General features: G+C 46.6%; 1 protein-coding gene across 1 annotated transcript in view; it reads right to left on the bottom strand.

The window, feature by feature from the left end:
- Positions 1-1,207: 1,207 nt before the first annotated feature.
- Positions 1,208-23,461, bottom strand: part of SAPCD2 (suppressor APC domain containing 2) — a 90,822-nt gene continuing 68,568 nt past the window's right edge. The window contains exon 6 of the mRNA XM_078642047.1: positions 1,208-5,691. Coding sequence (XP_078498173.1) covers positions 5,563-5,691 — 129 coding nt within the window. The 3' untranslated portion in view covers positions 1,208-5,562. The remainder of the gene's footprint in view (positions 5,692-23,461) is intronic.

Here is a 23,461-nt window from a genome sequence, read left to right as displayed (position 1 = left end):
AATATGTAACAAATAGTACATTTATCTGACATAATAAACAGATGATCATTTTTGTGAACCACGAGGTGCAACAGTGAGCAGGCATGACAGCACAGTGATTGTGAAAAGTGTAAATAACCAAATACTGTGGAAGAAAAAAAACAGGCAAACAAAACAAAATGTATCACAAGTCAATTCATGATTCGGTCTCCGGTTTTAGACATCAGGTAACCCGACCGCATCATAAACAAACAATTTTATTGACGTTTGAAGGGCTAATTAGGAGTATAATAATAAGGGACACCATATTAGTAGCTGATGTATGTTTTGATCCCTTATTCGTGATTAGCTGGTGTCGTCATCAGGACAAAAGGTGGGATAATGAGCTGTAGCTCCCCAGAGCACAACCAGATGGGCATGTGTCAGTTTGGTGATAGCAATTGAAAGGGCATTGAAAACCAAATCAATAAATTCATGGCAAGGAGGTTAGAGTACATCCACTAAAATGAGATTGTAGCACAGAACGCAGTGGGGACGGTCCAAGTCAGCAGGGCAACAGTAAAGCGCAGAGCAGCCCCTTTCGGGCACCAGAACAGTCAACCACTTGGGTAAGAGTGCGACAGCACCTTCCCAAAAACTGACTCGTTGTGAGCAAGTCGCTTCATATTTAAGTAAACTAGATTAAAAAGTGGGTGACTTAAAAAAGCAGTTAGATTTCTAGAACACAACCTGCCACAAAAGGCAAGGCTTACCTCTGAATGGCATCCTGGCGACTAAGAGGTTGCCGTCTGCTTTACACCAACTTGTTTCAGAGCACTGAGTAACAAGAGGCAACTCAATTGTCTGTAAACTACACCTACAGTCAGGTGGAACTTTTTTATTGTGTAAGTTTGTGAAATATTAGTGTTATGCCATCTTCTGCTGTAAGTTAAGTTCGCACAAAGTTGCTGCAGAACATATTAACCAGTCTCAATTGCATTGCCAGACTTTACTACACCCCAGCCAATGAGGCGTGCATTAAGAATAGGTGTTTTCCAGTAACCGAATCATACAGAAATATACAGCTGATGCGCACAGCCAATTACCATGACAGTTAAAATTGTTTTAAAAATTATTTTCCGACATAAAAAGAATTCGTCTGATAGCAGGTCGCACATATATGCAAAGTAACATTGTGAAACTTAAATATAGAAAAAAAAGTTAAAAACAAATCACAAATACACACAACTTTGTTACTTAATCAAGTTTTATTTACAAAGTCCTGTAAAAGAAAAACATTCACTGTGCCAGTGAAACAAGTACGGAACCAAAAGTAGTAAACAGAAAGTAGCAAAAATCAAAAGTACCGAAAAAAGCTGGAAGGAAAAGACCCAGCACAAGAGAGAACAAGAAGTTGTAAACAATTCTGGAGCAAATGCCCCAACATTTATAGCAGCACTGAGTAGAGCATCAGAACAGGCACAACCAATGAATGCAGGGAAGACACACAAACCGATACATCAGATTTGAGAAATAAAGTACTTGTGTTAAGGAAACCTACACATCTCATGATGAGCTAAAACAAAACTTATTTTCAGTTGCACCTCGTTGCTATTTCTGGAGTCACTTCTTACGATGGCATCATAACCAAACCATGAACTATAAAACAGTTGTGTGTGGCTAACATTGTGTCTCCATGGGGTGGGAGGCAGGGAGTGGTGGGGAACCATGCGTCACTGGTCAGGCCCTCGTTGGCCCACAGCGGAGTGCCACATCGAAGTGACTCTGTTAGGTGTATAAATGTATGCGTAAACTGACCCTTTCCTACCCAAATGACAAGCTGTTGTACCACCTCAACAAGAACTAGAATATCAAATAACAAGGCCTTTTACTCTCCATGCCTCGGTCCTGCCAGCATAATGGGCAAAGTTTTTTCAGCTTTTCGATTTGCAGGTCAGCTACCTGATTACCTCCCACTGGAACCTGTCTTGGTGGAGTTCAAGCCAGCCTAGCAATTGACTTCACGACTGTTACCAGCAGGGGCAATTTAGAAATGTACTGAGGCATATAAACATGGCACCCAAAGTTAACCATTAACTGCCAACCAAGGGACACTTTTTCTCAGGGTGTTGACAATGCCGCGTTACGGCAAAAAGGACGGCCGAGGAAGGCATGGCATGGGGTAACGGTAGTGCATCAGTGCAATATCCGTGTGGGCTAGAATGTGGTCATCAGCTTAAAGAGACAGTAAAATGCAGTCTGCATTTTTGGGGACAGGTTTATCCCCGGTTGTAGGTCTTCATCTAATTTGCTCGTCATTTGTACCAAATCCAACTTTGCTTCTTTATGACAGGCTTTGGAAAAAAAGAGTCCAAGTTGGAGAAGTCAAAAAAGTGTTGTAAACCAGCATGAAGTTGTTAAACCTGAAAAAAAGACCTTGAAACACATATATATGTATATTCATTCTCCCAGGAACACAAACTGAAATAACTCCTCCAGCTGCCTGAAACTGCACTTAAGCCAATAAACCTAATTGTATTAAAGGGGTATTGAAAAAATGTGATAGGCTATTAAAACTAAATGGCTGAACGTGCACAGCTATGGTGTAGAATTGAAACAAGGTACACTGCAACAAATTCATGTTTTACCTCCACATTTAATTATTATGAGGCCCAAAATGAAGATGAAAGCAAGCTGAAACTCCATCTGTTATCTGAACAAATTAAAAATCATAATGGGAAAAACTGATGACCACATTGCGCTTCTGCCCAACAGCCAACAGCGTTGGTTGACGCTGCATATAAACGCAATGAAAATGCGTAATTTACTCTATAAATCCCGTTGCTCATCACGATGCCAGCCCTCAAGTTTTGTAGCTCCTCTAAATGCTCCAAAAGAAGTAGACGATAGATCGAATTGTGCAACAACGTATAGGTTTTGGATTGGTGAAGTGGAGTATGTGACAGTAACGCTGCCTGAAGGTTGCCAGGTCATCAAAGGTGCATCTGAAGTACATGGTGCAGAACACTAAAGCCAGACCTGGCAAGTCAAATACAGAGCAGAGGAGATGAAGTTTTATCAGCTCACCCGGGCCGATTCCCTTTTGGTAATGAAGAGAAGGTGTGATTTGGGGCAAACAGCAGTCTTCAGGTCCTCAAAAAATTTGGCCCAGAAAACGTCGACTCTGGTTTCATTTATTGCTTCTATTAAAGATATTTGGCATGTCTTATAGGATTCTGGTCCCATTTTAAGTGCAGTAATGACCAATGCTACCACTGGCCAACTCAACAGTACTCAAGTAACGGGACTCTCCATAAGTTCAAGTAGAAGAGGAATTCAATGAACCCGGAAACTAAATAGGTTATCAAACAGAACGATGTCTTGTTGACCCTTGTGCACCTTGGCCAGAACAAACACAATCCCCCTACAGTAGAAACCCTTGTAGACACTACCTCAACAGCGTTCTCTTATAGCCTAATTCTCCTATGTGATAAATCTCTGCCACGACTAGTCCCCGGCAGCAGTCCCTTGAGCAAACTCTAAACCTACGCTTGAAACAGCTTTTTAATAATTTCGCAATTTTCCCTAGGATTCCCTCTCCCTTAAGCAAAAAAACTATTTTCCGCAGGTGTTTACTTTTCTCTTGTGGCCTTCTCTATTGTGCTGCAAACCACTCTTCACTTGTGCACATTGTTCCTTGGTGGCATCCAGTCTTCCATACCATCTACATTCCCTTACAGCCACCTCTTCCATACTTGCCTCTCATGGAGCATCATCCCTGTGCTGGACACCGTGCTTCCGTTCCCATCTACCGGTCGCTCAAAGCCATCTCTTCGCGCTGGAAACCTATCTTGAGGTCAGGTTTCCCTTCCTCAGTGGGCCAGGCTTTCTGCATATGGCTACCTTTCGAAGGGGCACCTCTTTTGTGCTGGAGACCTCTCGTCCATAACTCGCTCTCAACAGCCTTCCCGGTTGGAGAGTTAACAGTAGCGCCGGTATATAATAACACCCCCTACTCCACAGCTAGGCGCGAAAACTTAAAAAGCATTATTCCACTTTCCATCCCTGTGGACTAGTAATGTCCATGTTCTTCAGTGACGTCGTTGGTTTTCAAATATAACTAATACAACGTTCACAAATACCCCTAATATGAAAAACAGAAGGGCAGCTGACTGGCAAGTTGAATCGGAGAGAAGGTCCCACAAGCCACCTTTTTCTTGGAACACTCTCATCAGACTTCAGGGACGACAAATAAACTACTTTACCCCACCCACGCATGCGAGAACCACGCGGCGATCACGTCTTTCCAGACCAGTGCAAAGTTTACAAATATTTGAATTAAGCAAGGGTTATTGGCTGTGGTGTAATGTTGAAAATTCTTAACAACTGCTCGACTGCGTTTCAAGACTTTAAACAACCGAAACAAGCTGCAGGCACGTTCATGGAGTGATTTGCCTGAACCAGCAAATCACTCCATGAACCATGGAATCCATGCGCTCCGTCTCATAACTCTTCCAGGTGAAGGTAGCAGAAGGGCGTGACCACTTCCTGCCGGGCGAACATTCCTTTATCACGGTCCCGCATACCGCGTGCCTCCTCCCAGAGAAAAGCAACGCGTCAAGCGGATAGCAAAATAACAGAAATGTTCATTTCTTCAGCAGAAGTCCTACTTACTAGTATTTTACAAATAGAAGTATAGCGCCCTCTGCCGGATGCTCTTGGAAATACTCTGGGTCAGATGTAGTTTCCAGCACACTGATGTTTGCAAGTAAGTCGCAGAAGTCCTACTTATTAGTGTTTTACAAATAGAAGCATAGCACCCTCTGCCTGATGCTCTTGGAAATACTCTGGATCAAAGATAGTTTCCAGCGCACTGATGTTTGCAACACGTAGAAATATTTGGGATACAAACATTTTCAGGCGGAATGTCATACAAATCAAATGCAAGCTGAAAAAACAGCCATGAAAGTAGTCACCAGAAATTTCAATCCTTTCCCCAGCTCTTCTCTCCCGCCCAAAGACTGCATTCTGCCACATACACAACCATCCTGCAGGAATGTGCATACATTTAAAAGGAGTAAAAGAGGAAGTAAAACACAAGCATATCTTTTGCAAACCTTCGTGTAAAAACAAGTCAGCGTAAACTAAAGGGGAAAGTTAGCCCCCTAACCCTGTAACGCCACATATAAAAATAAACATCATTTATGACAGGAGTGTACCGCAGTGCAGGCAGCAAAAACTGGAGTGTGCTTTCCACTAACCAGTGCCATCTGGAAAATGAAACAGGTTTTACCGGACGATTCTGGAGTGTGCGTATCCCACAACGGATACAAATGGCCTTTTTAGACCCACATTTGGTGGAATCACTCGGATTGCTATCATTTACATTAAATGAGCCCCTCAGAGTCATCCATGTAAGGCCTGGAGCTCGCGAAGGAGTGGCGCGTGCCTCACCACACTAAAAGCGCGAGGCCGCGTCAGGTCCAATAGAGATGCGAAGTCAAGTCACTTCCGTGAGTCTGTGTGACGACGACTCCAGGCTTTATGATAAACCCAGCCCCGCCGCCCCACGATCCACAGCAGGGTGCCGCGGGCCCGCCTCCGTCAGATGAAGGTGGAATCCAGCTGACTGGAATCCTGCGCGCTCCGGGCACGCGCCTCGAACAGCTGCTTGATCAGCGCGGACTTCTCTTGCTCCAGCTGCGTGATGCGGTCACTCTTGTCCGTCACCTCCTGCAGGGAAAGAAGGGGAGACCGGATGAGGTCAGGGTAACAGAGCTGGCCAGAAATCCAGAGAATCACGTTGAAAGAAGACTTGTCGTGGGATGAACAGGATGCATACATTCAGTTAGGAGCAGAGCACAAGTTCTAAAACAAGCATTTGCAATGCAATAGGTCTCACATTTTTTTTTTTTAGAGTTAGAGCTATTGCTGTTGTAATGGAAATGGGTGTTACTTATGGAAATGTTTATTTTTAGCCCCCTTTAAGTGCCCTTAAGTAATGTCTTACAGATGTATTTATTGTTTTTGAAGGTGTTTGCAATATTTTACATACAGTAACCTGGAGACGACAAAGCAACTAAGTAATTACAGTTTGACCTCGGCCCCCCTTCAACCCGGATTAGTTCACATCCTGCTTTTTAGGCACTTCAAATACTGACCATTCCATTTCATCCAAAATAAAGGGCCAAAATTACTTTGCAGTGTTTGCCACAGGGCTCAAAATAGATAAAATGTAATAAGCTCAGATGTTATTGTTGTGATTTACACAAGCAAGGCTACACCATATGTTAGTCAAAACTGGACCATATTCGGGTGACCCTGCTACAAGGTCTGTAATCTTTACTGCAGTAGACAATTCTTGATTGTAGAAATACCATGAGATATTTTTAAATATTTCATTGACAGCTTTCAAAAGAGTCGCAGTGTAAAGACATGCGGGCCATAGTAGATATGCATCACTTTGTCACTATCTGCACCATAGTGCAGGTTTGTGTGCGTCCAGCTCAGACAATGGAAATGTCCTCAATTATAAAATAATACACTCTTCCCAACATAGGCAAAAGTCTGTCAGTTCCTGCCTGCACCTGAAAGTGCACATCAGTGAAAGACAGTCACTGTTTGAAGCTGCAGCACCATATTTGACAGTCAGAAACTCAAACACATTCAAATGCCATCGTTCAATTCCCACACATGGAGGTGCAAATTGCGGAGATTCGTATTGCGAGATTCTGCTTTGTAGTTGAGACAGGAGGTCCTCTCAAAGCAGAAGCGTTATTGGAGGGCAAGCAATCTGACTCAGAAGCTCTGCATACTATACTCGCCTGGGCCATAGTGGTACAATCCATATTGTATTGTATTGCAATTGCATTTATATAGCGCTTACTACCCTTGACGAGGCGTCAAAGCGCTTTTTCGGCGGGTAGCACGCTACTCCGGGACCCATAGAGGATTAGTGTTGAATTAGTACAGTCAAACATGCAAGTACATTTTATGTGGTGGATAGGTTAGTCAGTTATTTGGATATGAAATGATAGCAGAAGTACAAAGGTTTGTATTTATTTAAAAGAGGGGACTTTTTTTTTTTTCAGGTCTTAGCAGTAGGAAGAGAAATGAGAACAAGCATTTGCAATGCAATAGGTCTCGCATTAGGAAAGTTTGAGCTATTGGTATTGTAAATGGCAAAGTTTTTATTTATGTTTCTTTTTTTTTTAAATAGCTAAATTAATAGCTTCGTCATTTACAATGCCAATCGTTATAACTTTCGCAAATGTGATACCTATAGCATTTGTAATGCAATATGTTTTGTATTTACAAACCGCGAGAGGACAAAAATAAGCTCCGGACCACCGCCTCCTCCCAGGCCTTCAAAAGGGACCTCAAAGTTCTCCTCCTCCAGAGACACCTCCAAAAGTAATTCACGTCCTCTTGCTATTTGTGAGGAAGACTTCCCACTACTGATAATTTCTACTTTCCATGACCATGGAAGTGCCTTCCCAGTGTATGCCTGTGATTGGAGGGTCTGCCTTTTTGCAGTATTTTCCATGTACTGGTGTTCGGTGCCCTTTTGTAACATGCACACACCACTCTGCCCTTGCAACACACGGCTGCTACCTCTCACATGTCTTTACCTTTGATACTTGCACAAGTGCCACCTTGCCCATGTAACGCTTGTTCCTGAGCCTGAGTGTCTAGCACTTATTGCAGGACTATACCTCTAATTATACTCTGTTTTCTCTTATAACTGCACACTTGTCACTTTCATTTCCTCTTGTGCACTTTTGACTACCTCATGTATTTTGGTTGCTCACAATTTTTACTCAAGTATTTTGTTTGCTCACGATTGTCACTATTACCTTTACTACCTCATGTATTTTGGTTGCTCACAATTTTTCCTCTTGTGCACTTTTGACTACCTCATGTATTTTGGTTGCTCACAATTTTTACTCAAGTATTTTGTTTGCTCACGATTGTCACTATTACCTTCACTACCTCATGTATTTTGGTTGCTCACAATTTTTACTCAAGTATTTTGTTTGCTCACCATTGTCACTATTACCTTTACTACCTCATGTATTTTTGGTTGCTCATAGTTTCTACTACCTCATGTATTTTGTTTGCTCACAATTGTCACTATTACCTTATGTAAGTAACGTATGTTTTTGCAACCTGTTCCTTTGTAATGTTTCTCATTATGTTTCATTTCTGTTCCTAATGTGAAGCGCTCTGACGCCTTCGGGTAAAGTCCGCGCTATATAAAAATGCATAAATACATGAATACCGCCTTCGGGTAAAGTCCGCGCTATATAAAAATGCATAAATACATAAATACCGCCTTCGGGTAAAGTCCGCGCTATATAAAAATGCATAAATAAATAAATAAATAAATACCGCAAATCACCGCCGTCACTCTGCCGGCCTGCGACCAGGAAGTCAGGCAGGCCGGCGCGACAACCGGAAACAGGAAGTAGGAGGGCGGGAGCCTACCCCGCCTCCCACGGAAGAGCCGCGATTGGAGCCGTGTTTGGAGCACCGGAGCAGGCAGGAGCCTACCCTGCGCCCCGGTGCCGAAAGAGGGAAGAAGAGTCCTGCTGCCGGGCCCTGCAGCTGAGGAGAGCCGCCGCAAGAAGGAAGCCGGTGAGTGGGTTGCTGAGCTGCGGGGGGGGGCGGGGGGGGGGAGCATGTGAGTGCGCGCGCGCGCGCGCGTTGGGGGGGGCGCGGGCTGTGTATGTGTGTGTGTGTGTGCGTGTGTGCGTATGTGTATGTGTCTTGGAGTGCGTGTGTGTGACTGTGGGGGAGGGGGTGTGTGTGTGAGCGAGTGTCTGTCTGCGCGCGCATGTGTACGGCGCGGGACGCGACATGCGCGTTCGCGCACACGAATCCAGGAGACAAAAAGCTCGTACACCCTCTTGTCCTCCTTCCCCCCATACTGATCGCTATTGGTCTCCAGCTGGACAAATGCATCCTTGCAGGATGCATTGCCAGCGAGACCCAAAAAGGGCGCATTTCTGGCCCTAGTCCCAAACAGGCTCTAACAGGCAACTACCCTTGTCCACTCCGCCCTTAGCCTCGATGCCCGGGCTGAGACGCACTAACCCTGGCCTCGTGTAGCCCTAGTAATCAGGTGACCCCTTCAGCCAATGGGAACCCTAGCCCTAACACTATCCAATCACAACACTAGCACAGAGCAAAGGAGAAATTTGGAGGGAAAACAGATTTGTCACCAAGGAATGAGAGGGACAAACTACAGAGGTTGGACTGCAAATCCCACAATTCAACACGTTAAATGCAAGCAATCGTGGGCAGGGAAAACCACAAGTATAAAACACAAAACAGGTGATAAAATATGCAATCACAGGCAGGTCAAAATTGCTAACACTGCACATCCTCTACAGTGTCAAAGAGCTATATACGGGACTCCCTCCAGTGTTCAGAGATGACCAGCATCACCTCGGGATGAAGACTACACTCATGATATGCCAGATGGCACTGGCTTAGTTTGCCCACTCTTGCCTTTAGAGACCCTTTAAGGTCGTTGGTGACCAGGAAGTGGTTTCTGTTATTCCAGCTACCCACACCAGCACAGAGCCTCCTGGCACAGGGCTCAGGACCAAACTCTACGCTGCCTATTGCAATACTACATGGCAGTAGTGTTGTCCATGAAATCATGCAGCGGCCTCCTTTTGATGGATGGAAGGTTTTGAGCTAAACCAATCTCTCTAAATTACAGCAGGGTGGTGTGGGAGCAGGCTCCATGCTGCCAGAGACCAGTGGCCTCTGCTCTCCACCTCTCCAATGTGATTCCCTCCCCTCCCCCAACACCCGTTCTAATTAGGGAAGAGGAACCAGTGAAATGACATCCTTTGCCTTTCTCAGAGTCTAGTACTCAACTGAAGGCACCTTTGGAGAGTAAAAGGTATAACTACTGCAGCAGGATGGTCGAGTGCTCATCAAGGTGCATTACGGTGCCAGAGGAAGATGGGATAAGGAGGAAACATGGTAGGGTGTAGCCTCTTTGGATTATTGGTAAGACACACCTGTCCAATGTGATTGATCTCCAGGTAGGAATTCACTGTTGTATCCAGTTCTCCAAATGAATTGTGGATGACCAACTAAAGTAGGTTTACAGCCGCTAGTGGAGGCGGCATCGAAGGATTACAAGCCGCTGCCATATGCAGGGTCTGCCAGTGCCACATTCACAGCCACAAACACACTGGGCAGTCTCCTGCACCACTGGTTGGAAAGGCTGAAGCAGCCTAAATACCAGATGCCTGGTATAACCTCTGAATGTCCTAAACTGATGGGGAAAGGGTTTCGCTGGTGTCAATGGCCCCAAAGAACGTGCTTTGGTTCGGATGCCTTCACATTCCTCTAGTACCAAGCACGCCTTTTCCCAAAGAGTCAAGACCCACTGAAGGGCATGTCCATTAAGGATGCCGGCACATCACCTGAAAATCTGGTCCACCTCAACCACATGTGCCTCCTAAGCGTTTCAGTGGTGTCAAGGCCGATGGCAGTGTGGAGACCCAAATGGATTAGGCCCTTTGATGTATCCTGTCCAGGTATATTCTGAGCCAAAGAAGCTCGGAGGTCCTCCAGGACTGCCGGCAAGATCTCCCTGGTCATGTCCCACAGGGCATGCATGTATTAACCCAGTAAACAAAGCACATTTATGACCCTAAAGGTCAGGCTTATGGATGAACATATCCTCTTACCAAAAGCATCAATACTTTGTATTCCAGATCTGGAGGAGTTGTCAGCAAGGAATTTTGATTCATTTTACTAGTGGACTCCTACAAGTTAGAATCACCAGTGGAGGGTATTAGTTAGGAAGTCCAGATCACTGTGGGCAGGCCTATGCTGCCGAGCACAGGCGAGCCAGTAGAAACAAGACTAACATTATGTAGCCATCAAGGTAATAGTAAGGGCATTTGTAAATGGTCGCAAGAGCTCAGACGGCGACAGCCCTGGTTGGAGGATTTCTGTCAAAGCATTTGGTTTTGACTCAGTGGATGACAAAAACAGATCAAGCAGCTCAGTGTCCCTCTGGACCACCGCTGCAAACTAGACACTTTCCTCCATTGGTGGCCCATGCGGAGAGACCATCTCCATTTCTATGGGAGATGTCTAGGCCACTGACATTTTGTAAATTTAAGTATAAGAAATCTTCAGTAGAGCGAGGGAGAAGTAACCTACCACAATCATCGGTACTGTGTCCTGGGGATACTATGTGCCTCTTCTGTAGGGTCAGAGTCAAAAAGAGAATGTAGCCTCTGCTGACTTTTGCGTTGCAGCAGAGGCACTGGGGTAAAGTCAGGCTGCATAATGACCAGTTATATTTTGTGTTCTAGTTGTTCTAGTATGTCGACAGTGTCTCAGGGTCTCACATGGGCAATGGCACCAAATCATCCATCTGCGCCAGTACTGCAACAAGCTCGGCAGATCTTCTGGTTGGCATCAAAGTCTGTATCAGAGACAGTAGGAGCCCGGTAAAGTGTGGGGCATAAGAAAACCCCTGGGTCTATTGGATAAGGAACAGTACTTTCAGAGTAGCCCTGAATGCCTTCCGCTATGCAATCCACGCCGAAGCTGTATTTTACCACAAGGACGTAATGCCACTTTGAGTTTGCACCAAAGTAAAGTTGAGCCATGTTACCTCATGATTGCGGGTAAAACCAACCAGTGGATCCCTGATCAAGTGGCGTTCCACTTCAACCACTGGTTTGGTATATGGAAACCTGCCTTTTTTGTTTCTATCATTTGTTATTTACACACATTTTGCTTATGCTTCCATAGGGTCCTGAAGAAGGGCGCCACACCTCTGTTGAGGGTATTAAGAAACATGTCAACCTACTTTTTCACTCAAAGGCAGGTTGAATCCCCTTCTGTTATAGCCGAGTCTTAATCCTGGTCCAGGGGCACCTCAATAAAGTATATTGCGTACACTGGAGCTGGTTTTAACTCACATTTTCTTTGCTCTGCACCCCTCACCACATCCAGTTCATATACGGTATTTAGTATACCTCTTTCTCTCGAAACATCCCTGAGCAACTCCCTCTAAGAGAGGGGGTTATAGCCCGTATTGTGGCTAGGTTCACAATGCGAGGAGATAACCCTATGATGAAGCATGCCATCTTCGGGTGGGTGAGGGAAACAGTCCTTTAAAAAAGGACTAATCTAATATTAGTCTTACTTATCCAATAGACCCAGGGGTTTCATTTGTGCTACTGTTCATGGAGGAGTGGAGTCAACTAATATCGGGTTTAAAACCTTCTATAGCCCTTCTAGTGTTTTGGTCCACTAAGGTGTCATAAGAGGACAGATGGTATCAGGGGAGAGTATACCAACAGTAATCCAACTCGAGACACCTGAAGGTTAGTGGGGCTGGACAGCTCGCCAAAGAGGGCCAGAATCACACAAAGATATGCAGCAAGGCTTCCTTGATGAAATCTATCTGCAGCACAGTAGAAGGCGGCATCGTGAACTCTTTGTATGTATGGACCACTAAGGCTCTAATGTAAAACCAGGGTCTTTAAGTTCGAGCGATACTAATCTGAGCAGCGTGAGAGTATTCTCACGCTTTCTCTTTCGAGAGAGATGGGATCAAGTCTCACTTCCTCTTATGGTTTCAATTGAGCTTTGACTTACCCAAAAACTTTGAGCTAGAAGAGGTTTGTTCAGGGGAACAGCCTCATTACTGGGATCAATCCCTCAACTTTGAATAAGAGCAATGCCTGAGCTTCCACCTTTTATTGAGTACTGCAAAGTAAAGTTTCCCCATCAGGCCGAGAACACCTCCAGTTGTGACCGGAGCCCAGGTATCAAAGACACAACCCATGCGAGTAAGTGAACAACATCCACTTCTGGCACTCTCTGCATGGTTTGAGACCTGTTGTTTTCAGAAGGGACAGGATTTCCTACTCCACTGTCATCAAATTTTGTAGTGGTCATAAGAATGACAAAAGTCCGGTCACAACTGGAGGTGTTCTCGGCCTGAAGGGGAAACTTTACTTTGCAGTACTCAAGAAAAGGTGGAAGCTCAGGCATTGCTCTTATTCAAAGTTGAGGGATTGATCCCAGTAATGAGGCTGTTCCCCTGAACAAACCTCTTCTAGCTCAAAGTTTTTGGGTAAGTCAAAGCTCAATTGAAACCATAAGAGGAAGTGAGACTTGATCCCATCTCTCTCGAAAGAGAAAGCGTGAGAATACTCTCACGCTGCTCAGATTAGTATCGCTCGAACTTAAAGACCCTGGTTTTACATTAGAGCCTTAGTGGTCCATACATACAAAGAGTTCACGATGCCGCCTTCTACTGTGCTGCAGATAGATTTCATCAAGGAAGCCTTGCTGCATATCTTTGTGTGATTCTGGCCCTCTTTGGCGAGCTGTCCAGCCCCACTAACCTTCAGGTGTCTCGAGTTGGATTACTGTTGGTATACTCTCCCCTGATACCATCTGTCCTCTTATGACACCTTAGTGGACCAAAACACTAGAAGGGCTATAGAAGGTTTTAAACCCGATATTAGTTGACTCCACTCCTCAATGAACAGTAGCACAAATGAAACCCCTGGGTCTATTGGATAAGTAAGACTAATATTAGATTAGTCCTTTTTTAAAGGACTGTTTCCCTCACCCACCCGAAGATGGCATGCTTCATCATAGGGTTATCTCCTCGCATTGTGAACCTAGCCACAATACGGGCTATAACCCCCTCTCTTAGAGGGAGTTGCTCAGGGATGTTTCGAGAGAAAGAGGTATACTAAATACCGTATATGAACTGGATGTGGTGAGGGGTGCAGAGCAAAGAAAATGTGAGTTAAAACCAGCTCCAGTGTACGCAATATACTTTATTGAGGTGCCCCTGGACCAGGATTAAGACTCGGCTATAACAGAAGGGGATTCAACCTGCCTTTGAGTGAAAAAGTAGGTTGACATGTTTCTTAGCCTAATACCCTCAACAGAGGTGTGGCACCCTTCTTCAGGACCCTATGGAAGCATAAGCAAAATGTGTGTAAATAACAAATGATAGAAACAAAAAAGGCAGGTTTCCATATACCAAACCAGTGGTTGAAGTGGAACGCCACTTGATCAGGGATCCACTGGTTGGTTTTACCCGCAATCATGAGGTAACATGGCTCAACTTTACTTTGGTGCAAACTCAAAGTGGCATTACGTCCTTGTGGTAAAATACAGCTTCGGCATGGATTGCATAGCGGAAGGCATTCAGGGCTACTCTGAAAGTACTGTTCCTTATCCAATAGACCCATGGGTTTTCTTATGCCCCACACTTTACCGGGCTCCTACTGTCTCTGATACAGACTTTGATGCCAACCAGAAGATCTGCCGAGCTTGTTGCAGTACTGGCGCAGATGGATGATTTGGTGCCATTGCCCATGTGAGACCCTGAGACAGTGTCGACATACTAGAACAACTAGAACACAAAATATAACTGGTCATTATGCAGCCTGACTTTACCCCAGTGCCTCTGCTGCAACGCAAAAGTCAGCAGAGGCTACATTCTCTTTTTGACTCTGACCCTACAGAAGAGGCACATAGTATCCCCAGGACACAGTACCGATGATTGTGGTAGGTTACTTCTCCCTCGCTCTACTGAAGATTTCTTATACTTAAATTTACAAAATGTCAGTGGCCTAGACATCTCCCATAGAAATGGAGATGGTCTCTCCGCATGGGCCACCAATGGAGGAAAGTGTCTAGTTTGCAGCGGTGGTCCAGAGGGACACTGAGCTGCTTGATCTGTTTTTGTCATCCACTGAGTCAAAACCAAATGCTTTGACAGAAATCCTCCAACCAGGGCTGTCGCCGTCTGAGCTCTTGCGACCATTTACAAATGCCCTTACTATTACCTTGATGGCTACATAATGTTAGTCTTGTTTCTACTGGCTCGCCTGTGCTCGGCAGCATAGGCCTGCCCACAGTGATCTGGACTTCCTAACTAATACCCTCCACTGGTGATTCTAACTTGTAGGAGTCCACTAGTAAAATGAATCAAAATTCCTTGCTGACAACTCCTCCAGATCTGGAATACAAAGTATTGATGCTTTTGGTAAGAGGATATGTTCATCCATAAGCCTGACCTTTAGGGTCATAAATGTGCTTTGTTTACTGGGTTAATACATGCATGCCCTGTGGGACATGACCAGGGAGATCTTGCCGGCAGTCCTGGAGGACCTCCGAGCTTCTTTGGCTCAGAATATACCTGGACAGGATACATCAAAGGGCCTAATCCATTTGGGTCTCCACACTGCCATCGGCCTTGACACCACTGAAACGCTTAGGAGGCACATGTGGTTGAGGTGGACCAGATTTTCAGGTGATGTGCCGGCATCCTTAATGGACATGCCCTTCAGTGGGTCTTGACTCTTTGGGAAAAGGCGTGCTTGGTACTAGAGGAATGTGAAGGCATCCGAACCAAAGCACGTTCTTTGGGGCCATTGACACCAGCGAAACCCTTTCCCCATCAGTTTAGGACATTCAGAGGTTATACCAGGCGTCTGGTATTTAGGCTGCTTCAGCCTTTCCAACCAGTGGTGCAGGAGACTGCCCAGTGTGTTTGTGGCTGTGAATGTGGCACTGGCAGACCCTGCATATGGCAGCGGCTTGTAATCCTTCGATGCCGCCTCCACTAGCGGCTGTAAACCTACTTTAGTTGGTCATCCACAATTCATTTGGAGAACTGGATACAACAGTGAATTCCTACCTGGAGATCAATCACATTGGACAGGTGTGTCTTACCAATAATCCAAAGAGGCTACACCCTACCATATTTCCTCCTTATCCCATCTTCCTCTGGCACCGTAATGCACCTTGATGAGCACTCGACCATCCTGCTGCAGTAGTTATACCTTTTACTCTCCAAAGGTGCCTTCAGTTGAGTACTAGACTCTGAGAAAGGCAAAGGATGTCATTTCACTGGTTCCTCTTCCCTAATTAGAACGGGTGTTGGGGGAGGGGAGGGAATCACATTGGAGAGGTGGAGAGCAGAGGCCACTGGTCTCTGGCAGCATGGAGCCTGCTCCCACACCACCCTGCTGTAATTTAGAGAGATTGGTTTAGCTCAAAACCTTCCATCCATCAAAAGGAGGCCGCTGCATGATTTCATGGACAACACTACTGCCATGTAGTATTGCAATAGGCAGCGTAGAGTTTGGTCCTGAGCCCTGTGCCAGGAGGCTCTGTGCTGGTGTGGGTAGCTGGAATAACAGAAACCACTTCCTGGTCACCAACGACCTTAAAGGGTCTCTAAAGGCAAGAGTGGGCAAACTAAGCCAGTGCCATCTGGCATATCATGAGTGTAGTCTTCATCCCGAGGTGATGCTGGTCATCTCTGAACACTGGAGGGAGTCCCGTATATAGCTCTTTGACACTGTAGAGGATGTGCAGTGTTAGCAATTTTGACCTGCCTGTGATTGCATATTTTATCACCTGTTTTGTGTTTTATACTTGTGGTTTTCCCTGCCCACGATTGCTTGCATTTAACGTGTTGAATTGTGGGATTTGCAGTCCAACCTCTGTAGTTTGTCCCTCTCATTCCTTGGTGACAAATCTGTTTTCCCTCCAAATTTCTCCTTTGCTCTGTGCTAGTGTTGTGATTGGATAGTGTTAGGGCTAGGGTTCCCATTGGCTGAAGGGGTCACCTGATTACTAGGGCTACACGAGGCCAGGGTTAGTGCGTCTCAGCCCGGGCATTCAGGCTAAGGGCGGAGTGGACAAGGGTAGTTGCCTGTTAGAGCCTGTTTGGGACTAGGGCCAGAAATGCTGCCCTTTTTCTCATTTCTCTTCCTACTGCTAAGACCTAAAAAAAAAAAAAGTCCCCTCTTTTAAATAAATACAAACCTTTGTACTTCTGCTATCATTTCATATCCAAATAACTGACTAACCTATCCACCACATAAAATGTACTTGCATGTTTGACTGTACTAATTCAACACTAATCCTCTATGGGTCCCGGAGTAGCGTGCTACCCGCCGAAAAAGCGCTTTGACACCTCGTCAAGGGTAGTAAGCGCTATATAAATGCAATTGCAATACAATACAATATGGATTGTACCACTATGGCCCAGGCGAGTATAGTATGCAGAGCTTCTGAGTCAGATCGCTTGCCCTCCAATAACGCTTCTGCTTTGAGAGGACCTCCTGTCTCAACTACAAAGCAGAATCTCGCAATACGAATCTCCGCAATTTGCACCTCCATGTGTGGGAATTGAACGATGGCATTTGAATGTGTTTGAGTTTCTGACTGTCAAATATGGTGCTGCAGCTTCAAACAGTGACTCTGTCTTTCACTGATGTGCACTTCCAGGTGCAGGCAGGAACTGACAGACTTTTGCCTATGTTGGGAAGAGTGTATTATTTTATAATTGAGGACTTTTCCATTGTCTGTAGTGGTCATAAGAATGACAAAAGTTGGGAGTGGAGCTCTTGATCCATGTCAGAAAGTGCAGAAAGGAAACGTCAGCGAGGAGGGATGGCACATGCATTTCCATTCAGTCATGTCAAGGGAGGTACAAAGCCTACATAGATCCGCATAAACCATCTGCTGGTATGCAGGAGCATAGCGGTTAGAAGTTTCTGGATCCAATTTGGTGCCTTTCATATTCTAAAGGCAAGGAATCTGCAGTTAAAAAAATCCAACAAAAATCTGACTTTTGTACCTTAAAATCGTTTATTTAGCTAGAGATGGCCAAACCTTGGATGAATCACTATTTTTTTTTACTTGGTTATGGAATTAAGGAAAGCATAAAGGAGGAAACTTGGTTTGAGAAACTTAAGTAGAAATATTTCTCTGCTAAACCTATTTCACGATCTCACCTCGACCGGATTTGTAACCCCCCTTTCAGCAATGATTTGGCATTTATTTTTAAGGCCGTGGCTTCTTTTCATTGAATTAGTAGAACCTCAAAGTAATCAGAAACTATGTAGCAAACCTCACTCTATTCCCCACTACGCTGGAAAAAGTATGTCCAGCTCCAATGCACCACTCGCAGAAAATAAATCCGGTGAACTCCACCGATCCAGAAGTTAGGTGTGCCCAAGGCTGTGGAGGTGGAGTATGGACAAGTTGAGAGGGGAACAATTAACAGTGAATTGCTTGGTTTGTGTATTATATTGATGTCTACAGCCTCTAGACCAGTGAAGAACAAGTGTTAATAAACTGTTATTGCCCTTTTTCTATGGCATTATGGGGCCCATTAGGATGACGGGCGGACTTTGTCCGCCCGCCATCCCATCGTAGAAAGTGACCACCCGCCATAAGGGCGGGGGTCCCGTGCCTGCAATTAGGATGCACTCGTCACAGTGGCAGGCGCATCCAGCATTCCTGACATTGTGGCGGGTGGTGCACTCAGCACCACCCACCACAATGCCAGGAAGGCATGCTGTGCACTTCCATGCACAACATGACAAGCACCAAACTGCTGGAGGGTACCATAGGTACCCCCCATGTGCACCGCCCACCCTCCTGGAGTCCCTGGGGGCCCGCAACTGGCCCCCAAAGCAGACCGCATGCCTTTCCGTGGCGGCATTGCCGCCACAGAAAGGCATTGTAAAATGCCCATTCTAATATGGCTGGCGGTGTCTGATAGACACCCCCACCAAATAGAACCGTTTTCCACCCAGTCGACATGTCGACCGGGTGGGAAAGCGGCGGACGGTCTTTCCTTCCGCCGCGGACCCCCCCAGCCATAATATGGCGGGGGTCATTCCGGCACGGATGACGGGCGGATCGCCCCCGCCATTCCGGTGGTGGCTACCGCCGGCCTGGCGGGGGCGATCCGCCCGCCATTCTAATGGGACCCTATGTGTGTGTGTGTGTGTGTGTGTGTTTATGTTGGAGGTGGCTGTTTTTCTATCGTATATTGGCATGTGGTGAATGATGGCGTTGGGAGCACACAGATATCCAACTATATGGCATACCTGTAATTTGTTGGCTGTTTTATTGGATGTTTCTCGCACAGCAAAAATTTGTGAAAAGTGGTGTTGGAAGCCATGCGGAAAGAGGCTGTTCGTATTGCGTTGGGGGCAACAAACTGTGCTCGGGGCAATGTTTGTGTCGTGCATTATGGTTTAGTGCTGTTCAGAGCCGAATGACAGTTATCGATCGGCATATTTGTTGTGCACTGGACGGATGCTAAATGTGCTTCCTAACGTGTTCTGTTGGATGCCCTGTGGGAGGAATGTAAAACTGTACAAGACCTCATAACAAACATGAATCCAGGATGCTGGAATGAATATGCTACTTACCAGTATGCATCTGTTCTTGGCATGTAGGGCTGCTAACATTCATATCTTAGCATTAGATCGCCGCCTAGTGTTGGGCTCGGATGATTGCACATTGTTGTCCTGGAAGAGTCTTCGAAGTATCCTGAGATAGGTGGCTCCTCCCCTGGACTACAGTGCGCATGGGCATCGGCTCCATCCCCAGATTGTTTTTCGCCATTGTGGCAGAAGATGGAGTGAAAAGTGTAAAGGATGTCCATGCTAATGAATAAATACAATAGTATATCTGCAGCTGCGACAGGCACCGGGGAGGAGGGCGGGCGATATGAATGTTAGCAGCCCTACATGCCAAGAACAGATGCATACTGGTAAGTAGCATATTCAGTTCGAGGCATGTGGGCTGCTAAATTCATATCTTAGCATAGAATACATAGCAGTCCCTCCATCAGCGGCAGTTGCCCGTGCCAGCTGCAGAAACCTGAAAAAGTGTCTTGAGAACAGCCTGTCCTACAGCTGCTTGCTGCTTGGAATGCACATCAACACAGTAGTGTTTTGTGAAGGTATGTGGTGTGACCCACGTGGCTGCTCTGCAAATATCCTCTAAAGGAATGTTCCCTAGGAAAGCCATGGATGCCCCCAGTTTGCGTGTGGAGTGCGCTCTGGGGGGTATTGGTAAAGTGCGCTTGGCTTTTTGATAACATATCTGGATGCACTTAACAATCCACCTGGCTATCCCTGCTTTGGAAATTGGGTTGCCTTTGTGTTGTGGTGCGAAGGCAACAAAGAGTTGTTTTGTCTTTCTAAAGGGTTGTGTTCTGTCTATGTAGTACATCAACGCCCTCCGTACATCTAAGGTATGGAGCATTCTTTCCGCCACCGTTTGCGGGTTTTGAAAGAATGCTGGTAAGTCAATAGTTTGGTTTAGATGAAACTGTGACACCACCTTCGGAAGGAATTTGGGGTTAGTGCGTAGCACTACCCTATTTGGATGAATTTGAATGAATGGCTCTTGGATTGTGAGCGCCTGCAGCTCACTGACACGCCTCAGAGACGTAATAGCTATAAGGAAAGCTACTTTCCACGTAAGGAACTGGAGTTCACACGAGTGCAGTGGCTCAAATGGTGGTCCCATCAGTCTGGTGAGGACGACATTGAGGTTCCACACTGGAGCTGGCGGTGTCCTTGGGGGAATGACTCTTTTCAGACCTTCAAGGAAGGCTTTAATGGCGGGCACTCTGAAGACAGAGAGGTGCTGCCTGTTCTGAAGATAAGCCGCTATGGCGGATAGATGTATCCGAATGGAAGTGTACGCCAGATTGCACTTGTAAAGATGCAACAGATAGCAGATGATGTTGGGGATAGATGCATCAAGCGGGTTGATGTCATTGGCTGTACAGTAGATGACAAAACGCTTCCACTTTGCAGCATAGCATGCTCTAGTAGTTGGTTTCCTCGCCTCCTTGATGATGCTCATGCATTCTGGAGGCAGGTTAAGGTACCCAAACTCTAGGACCTCAGGAGCCAGATCGCCAGGTTGAGCTGTTGCGGATCTGGATGCTGAATTTCTCCATGGTTCTGCGTCAAAAGACTGGGCGTGAGACGCAGTCTTTGATGCGGCACCACTGAGAGTTCGAGGAACGTGGTGTACCATGCTTGGCGCGCCCACGTTGGAGCAACTAGGATGAGAGTCATCTCGTGCTGCCTTAGCTTTCTTGCGACCAGCGGTATTAGAGGGGCTGGCGGAAAAGCGTACGCAAATTTGCCTGACCAGTTCATCCATATCGCATTCCCCTGCGACTGTGGGTGAGGGAACCTGGCGGCAAAGTGTTGGCATTTTGCGTTCTCTTTTGTGGCAAACAGGTCTATCTCCGGATGACCCCACTGCTGGAAGTACGGGTGGAGGACAGATGGGTGTAACTCCCACTCGTGCATTTGATGGCTGTACCTGCTGAGCAGATCCGCCATCTGATTGTCCTTTCCTGGGAGGTGTTCTGCCATGAGGAAAATGTTCCTCTGAATGGCCCACTTCCACATGCTTTGAGCCAGATGAGACAGCTGTGGCGAGTGGGTGCCTCCCTGCTTTTGAATGTAGTACATCACGGTCATGTTGTCCGTCCGGACTAGCACGACCTTGTTGCACAGATGTACAATGAAGGACTTGAGCGCCATGAAGATTGCCATCAGTTCCAGATAGTTGATGTGCATCTTCTGTTGCTGCGTTGACCATAGTCCCTGCACTGTGTAAGTGAGCACATGAGCTCCCCATCCCTGGAGAGATGCGTCCGTTGTCAGGACAATCTGCGGCACAGGCTCTTGGAACAGTCGGCCCTTGCAAAGATTGTGTGGAGTCCACCAATGCAGAGAGTCGTATGCCCGACTGGTAACCAACACTAGGTCTGTCAATTGTCCACGAGCCTGTGTCCACTGATTCGTGACTCCTGGAGCGGGCGCATGTGTAGCCGTGCGTGAGGGACTATGAAGATGCAGGAGGCCATCATGCCTATCAACTGCATGAACACTCTCGCTGGAAGCGAGTGTTGTGGCCTGAACCTTTGGATCAGGGCCTGCATGCTGTCTATCCTGACTTGGTTTGGCTGAGCCTCGGCCGTCAGGGTGTTGATCGTTGCACCTAGGAACTGCCGGACATGTGCCGGCTGAAGATGCGATTTTGGGTAGTTTAGGGAGAAACCCAGATCGTGAAGAAGGTGAATTGTAGTTGACATGTCCGCGGCGCACTGCTGCTCTGACTTGGCTTGTACGAGCCAGTCGTCTAGGTAGGGGTAGACATGGATGTTCTGCCTCCTGAGGTGCGCCGCTACTGTCGCCAGACACTTGGTGAACACCCTCGGGGCTGTTGTGACTCCGAAGGGTAGGACCTTGAACTGGTAGTGCCTGCCTTGAATAGTGAACCTGAGGTATTTCCTGTGTGACGGGTGTAGTGGAATGTGGAAATACGCATCCTTGAGATCTAAGGTTGCTAAGAAGTCTCCTTGGTTTAGCAAGGGAAGAATCTGTTGCAGTGTAAGCATGTGGAAATGTTCCGATAGTATGTACAGGTTGAGGGGGCGTAGATCTAGAATGGGTCTGAGAGATCCGTCCTTCTTTGGAATAAGGAAGTACAGGGAATATACCCCTGTGCCTTCCTCTCCCACCGGCACTTGCTCGATTGCTCCCTTTTGCAGCATCACCACTACTTCCTGCTGCAATAAGAGCAAGTGCTCTGCGGACATAGGCCTTTGCCTTGGCGGGATGTTGGGTGGAGTGGACTTCAATTCTAGGCAATAACCATACTGGACTAGTTGTCGCACCCACCTGTCTGTGGTGATGTTTTTCCAGACGGGCAGGAACTGCTGCAGTCTCCCCCCGACAGGTGTTAGGTGGTCGGGGGGCAGTGACAGAGAGTCACTGTTTGCTTGGAGTAGAGGAGCGGGGGTTGTTGTTTCCTCTGCCGCGACCTCTGTTGCTGTTATTCCTGTAACCTCCCTTGTTCTGTTTCGTGAACGAGGATTGTGCCCCACCTTTTGAGAACTGGGATTGTTGACCCATTTGTCCTCTGGTGACCCCACGTGCACCTGAGCGACGAAAATTGCTGCCACGAAACTGTTGAGACTGCAGGGCCCCCATGGATTTAGCAGTTTCCGTGTCCTTTTTTATTTTCTCTAGGGTGGTGTCAACATCTGGACCAAACAGACTATCAGGATTGACCGGTTGATTAAGAATTGTTGTCTGAATATCCGGTTTAAAGCCTGAGATGCGTAGCCACGCCTGTCGTCTCAGCATAACGCTAGTGTTGACAGCCCTAGCAGCTGTATCTGCAGCGTCAAGCGCACACTTGATGGCTGCGTTTGAGATTAGCTTCCCTTCGTTAATGAGCAGTTGTGTAGCTTCTTGGAACTGTGGAGGCAGGTGTTGTACAACCTGTTCTAGGGTGTCGTAGTGTGCCCTATCGTAACGCGCCAAGAGCGCCTGTGTATTGGCGATGCGCCAAAAGTTTGATGCCTGTGCAGCTACTCTTTTGCCCCCTGCCTCTAGCACTTTGGACTCCTTATCCGGGGGAGGAGCTTCACCCGTTGTCTGGGTGTTGGCACGTTTCCTGGCATTGGCGACCACAAGAGAGTCCAGTGGCAATTGTCCCCGGATGTAGGCGGGGTCCGCAGGTGCAGGCCTGTACTTCTTTTCAATGCGAGGGTTGACCACTCTCGCTCTTGTAGGCTCCTTAAAAATGTCCCCAGCATGTTTGAGGACTCCTTTTAGCATAGGAAGTG

The sequence above is a fragment of the Lissotriton helveticus genome, chromosome 5_1 (genome assembly GCF_964261635.1).
Source record: "Lissotriton helveticus chromosome 5_1, aLisHel1.1, whole genome shotgun sequence".
Classification (NCBI taxonomy): domain Eukaryota; kingdom Metazoa; phylum Chordata; class Amphibia; order Caudata; family Salamandridae; genus Lissotriton; species Lissotriton helveticus.
This window is presented reverse-complemented; position numbering and strand designations above follow the sequence as displayed.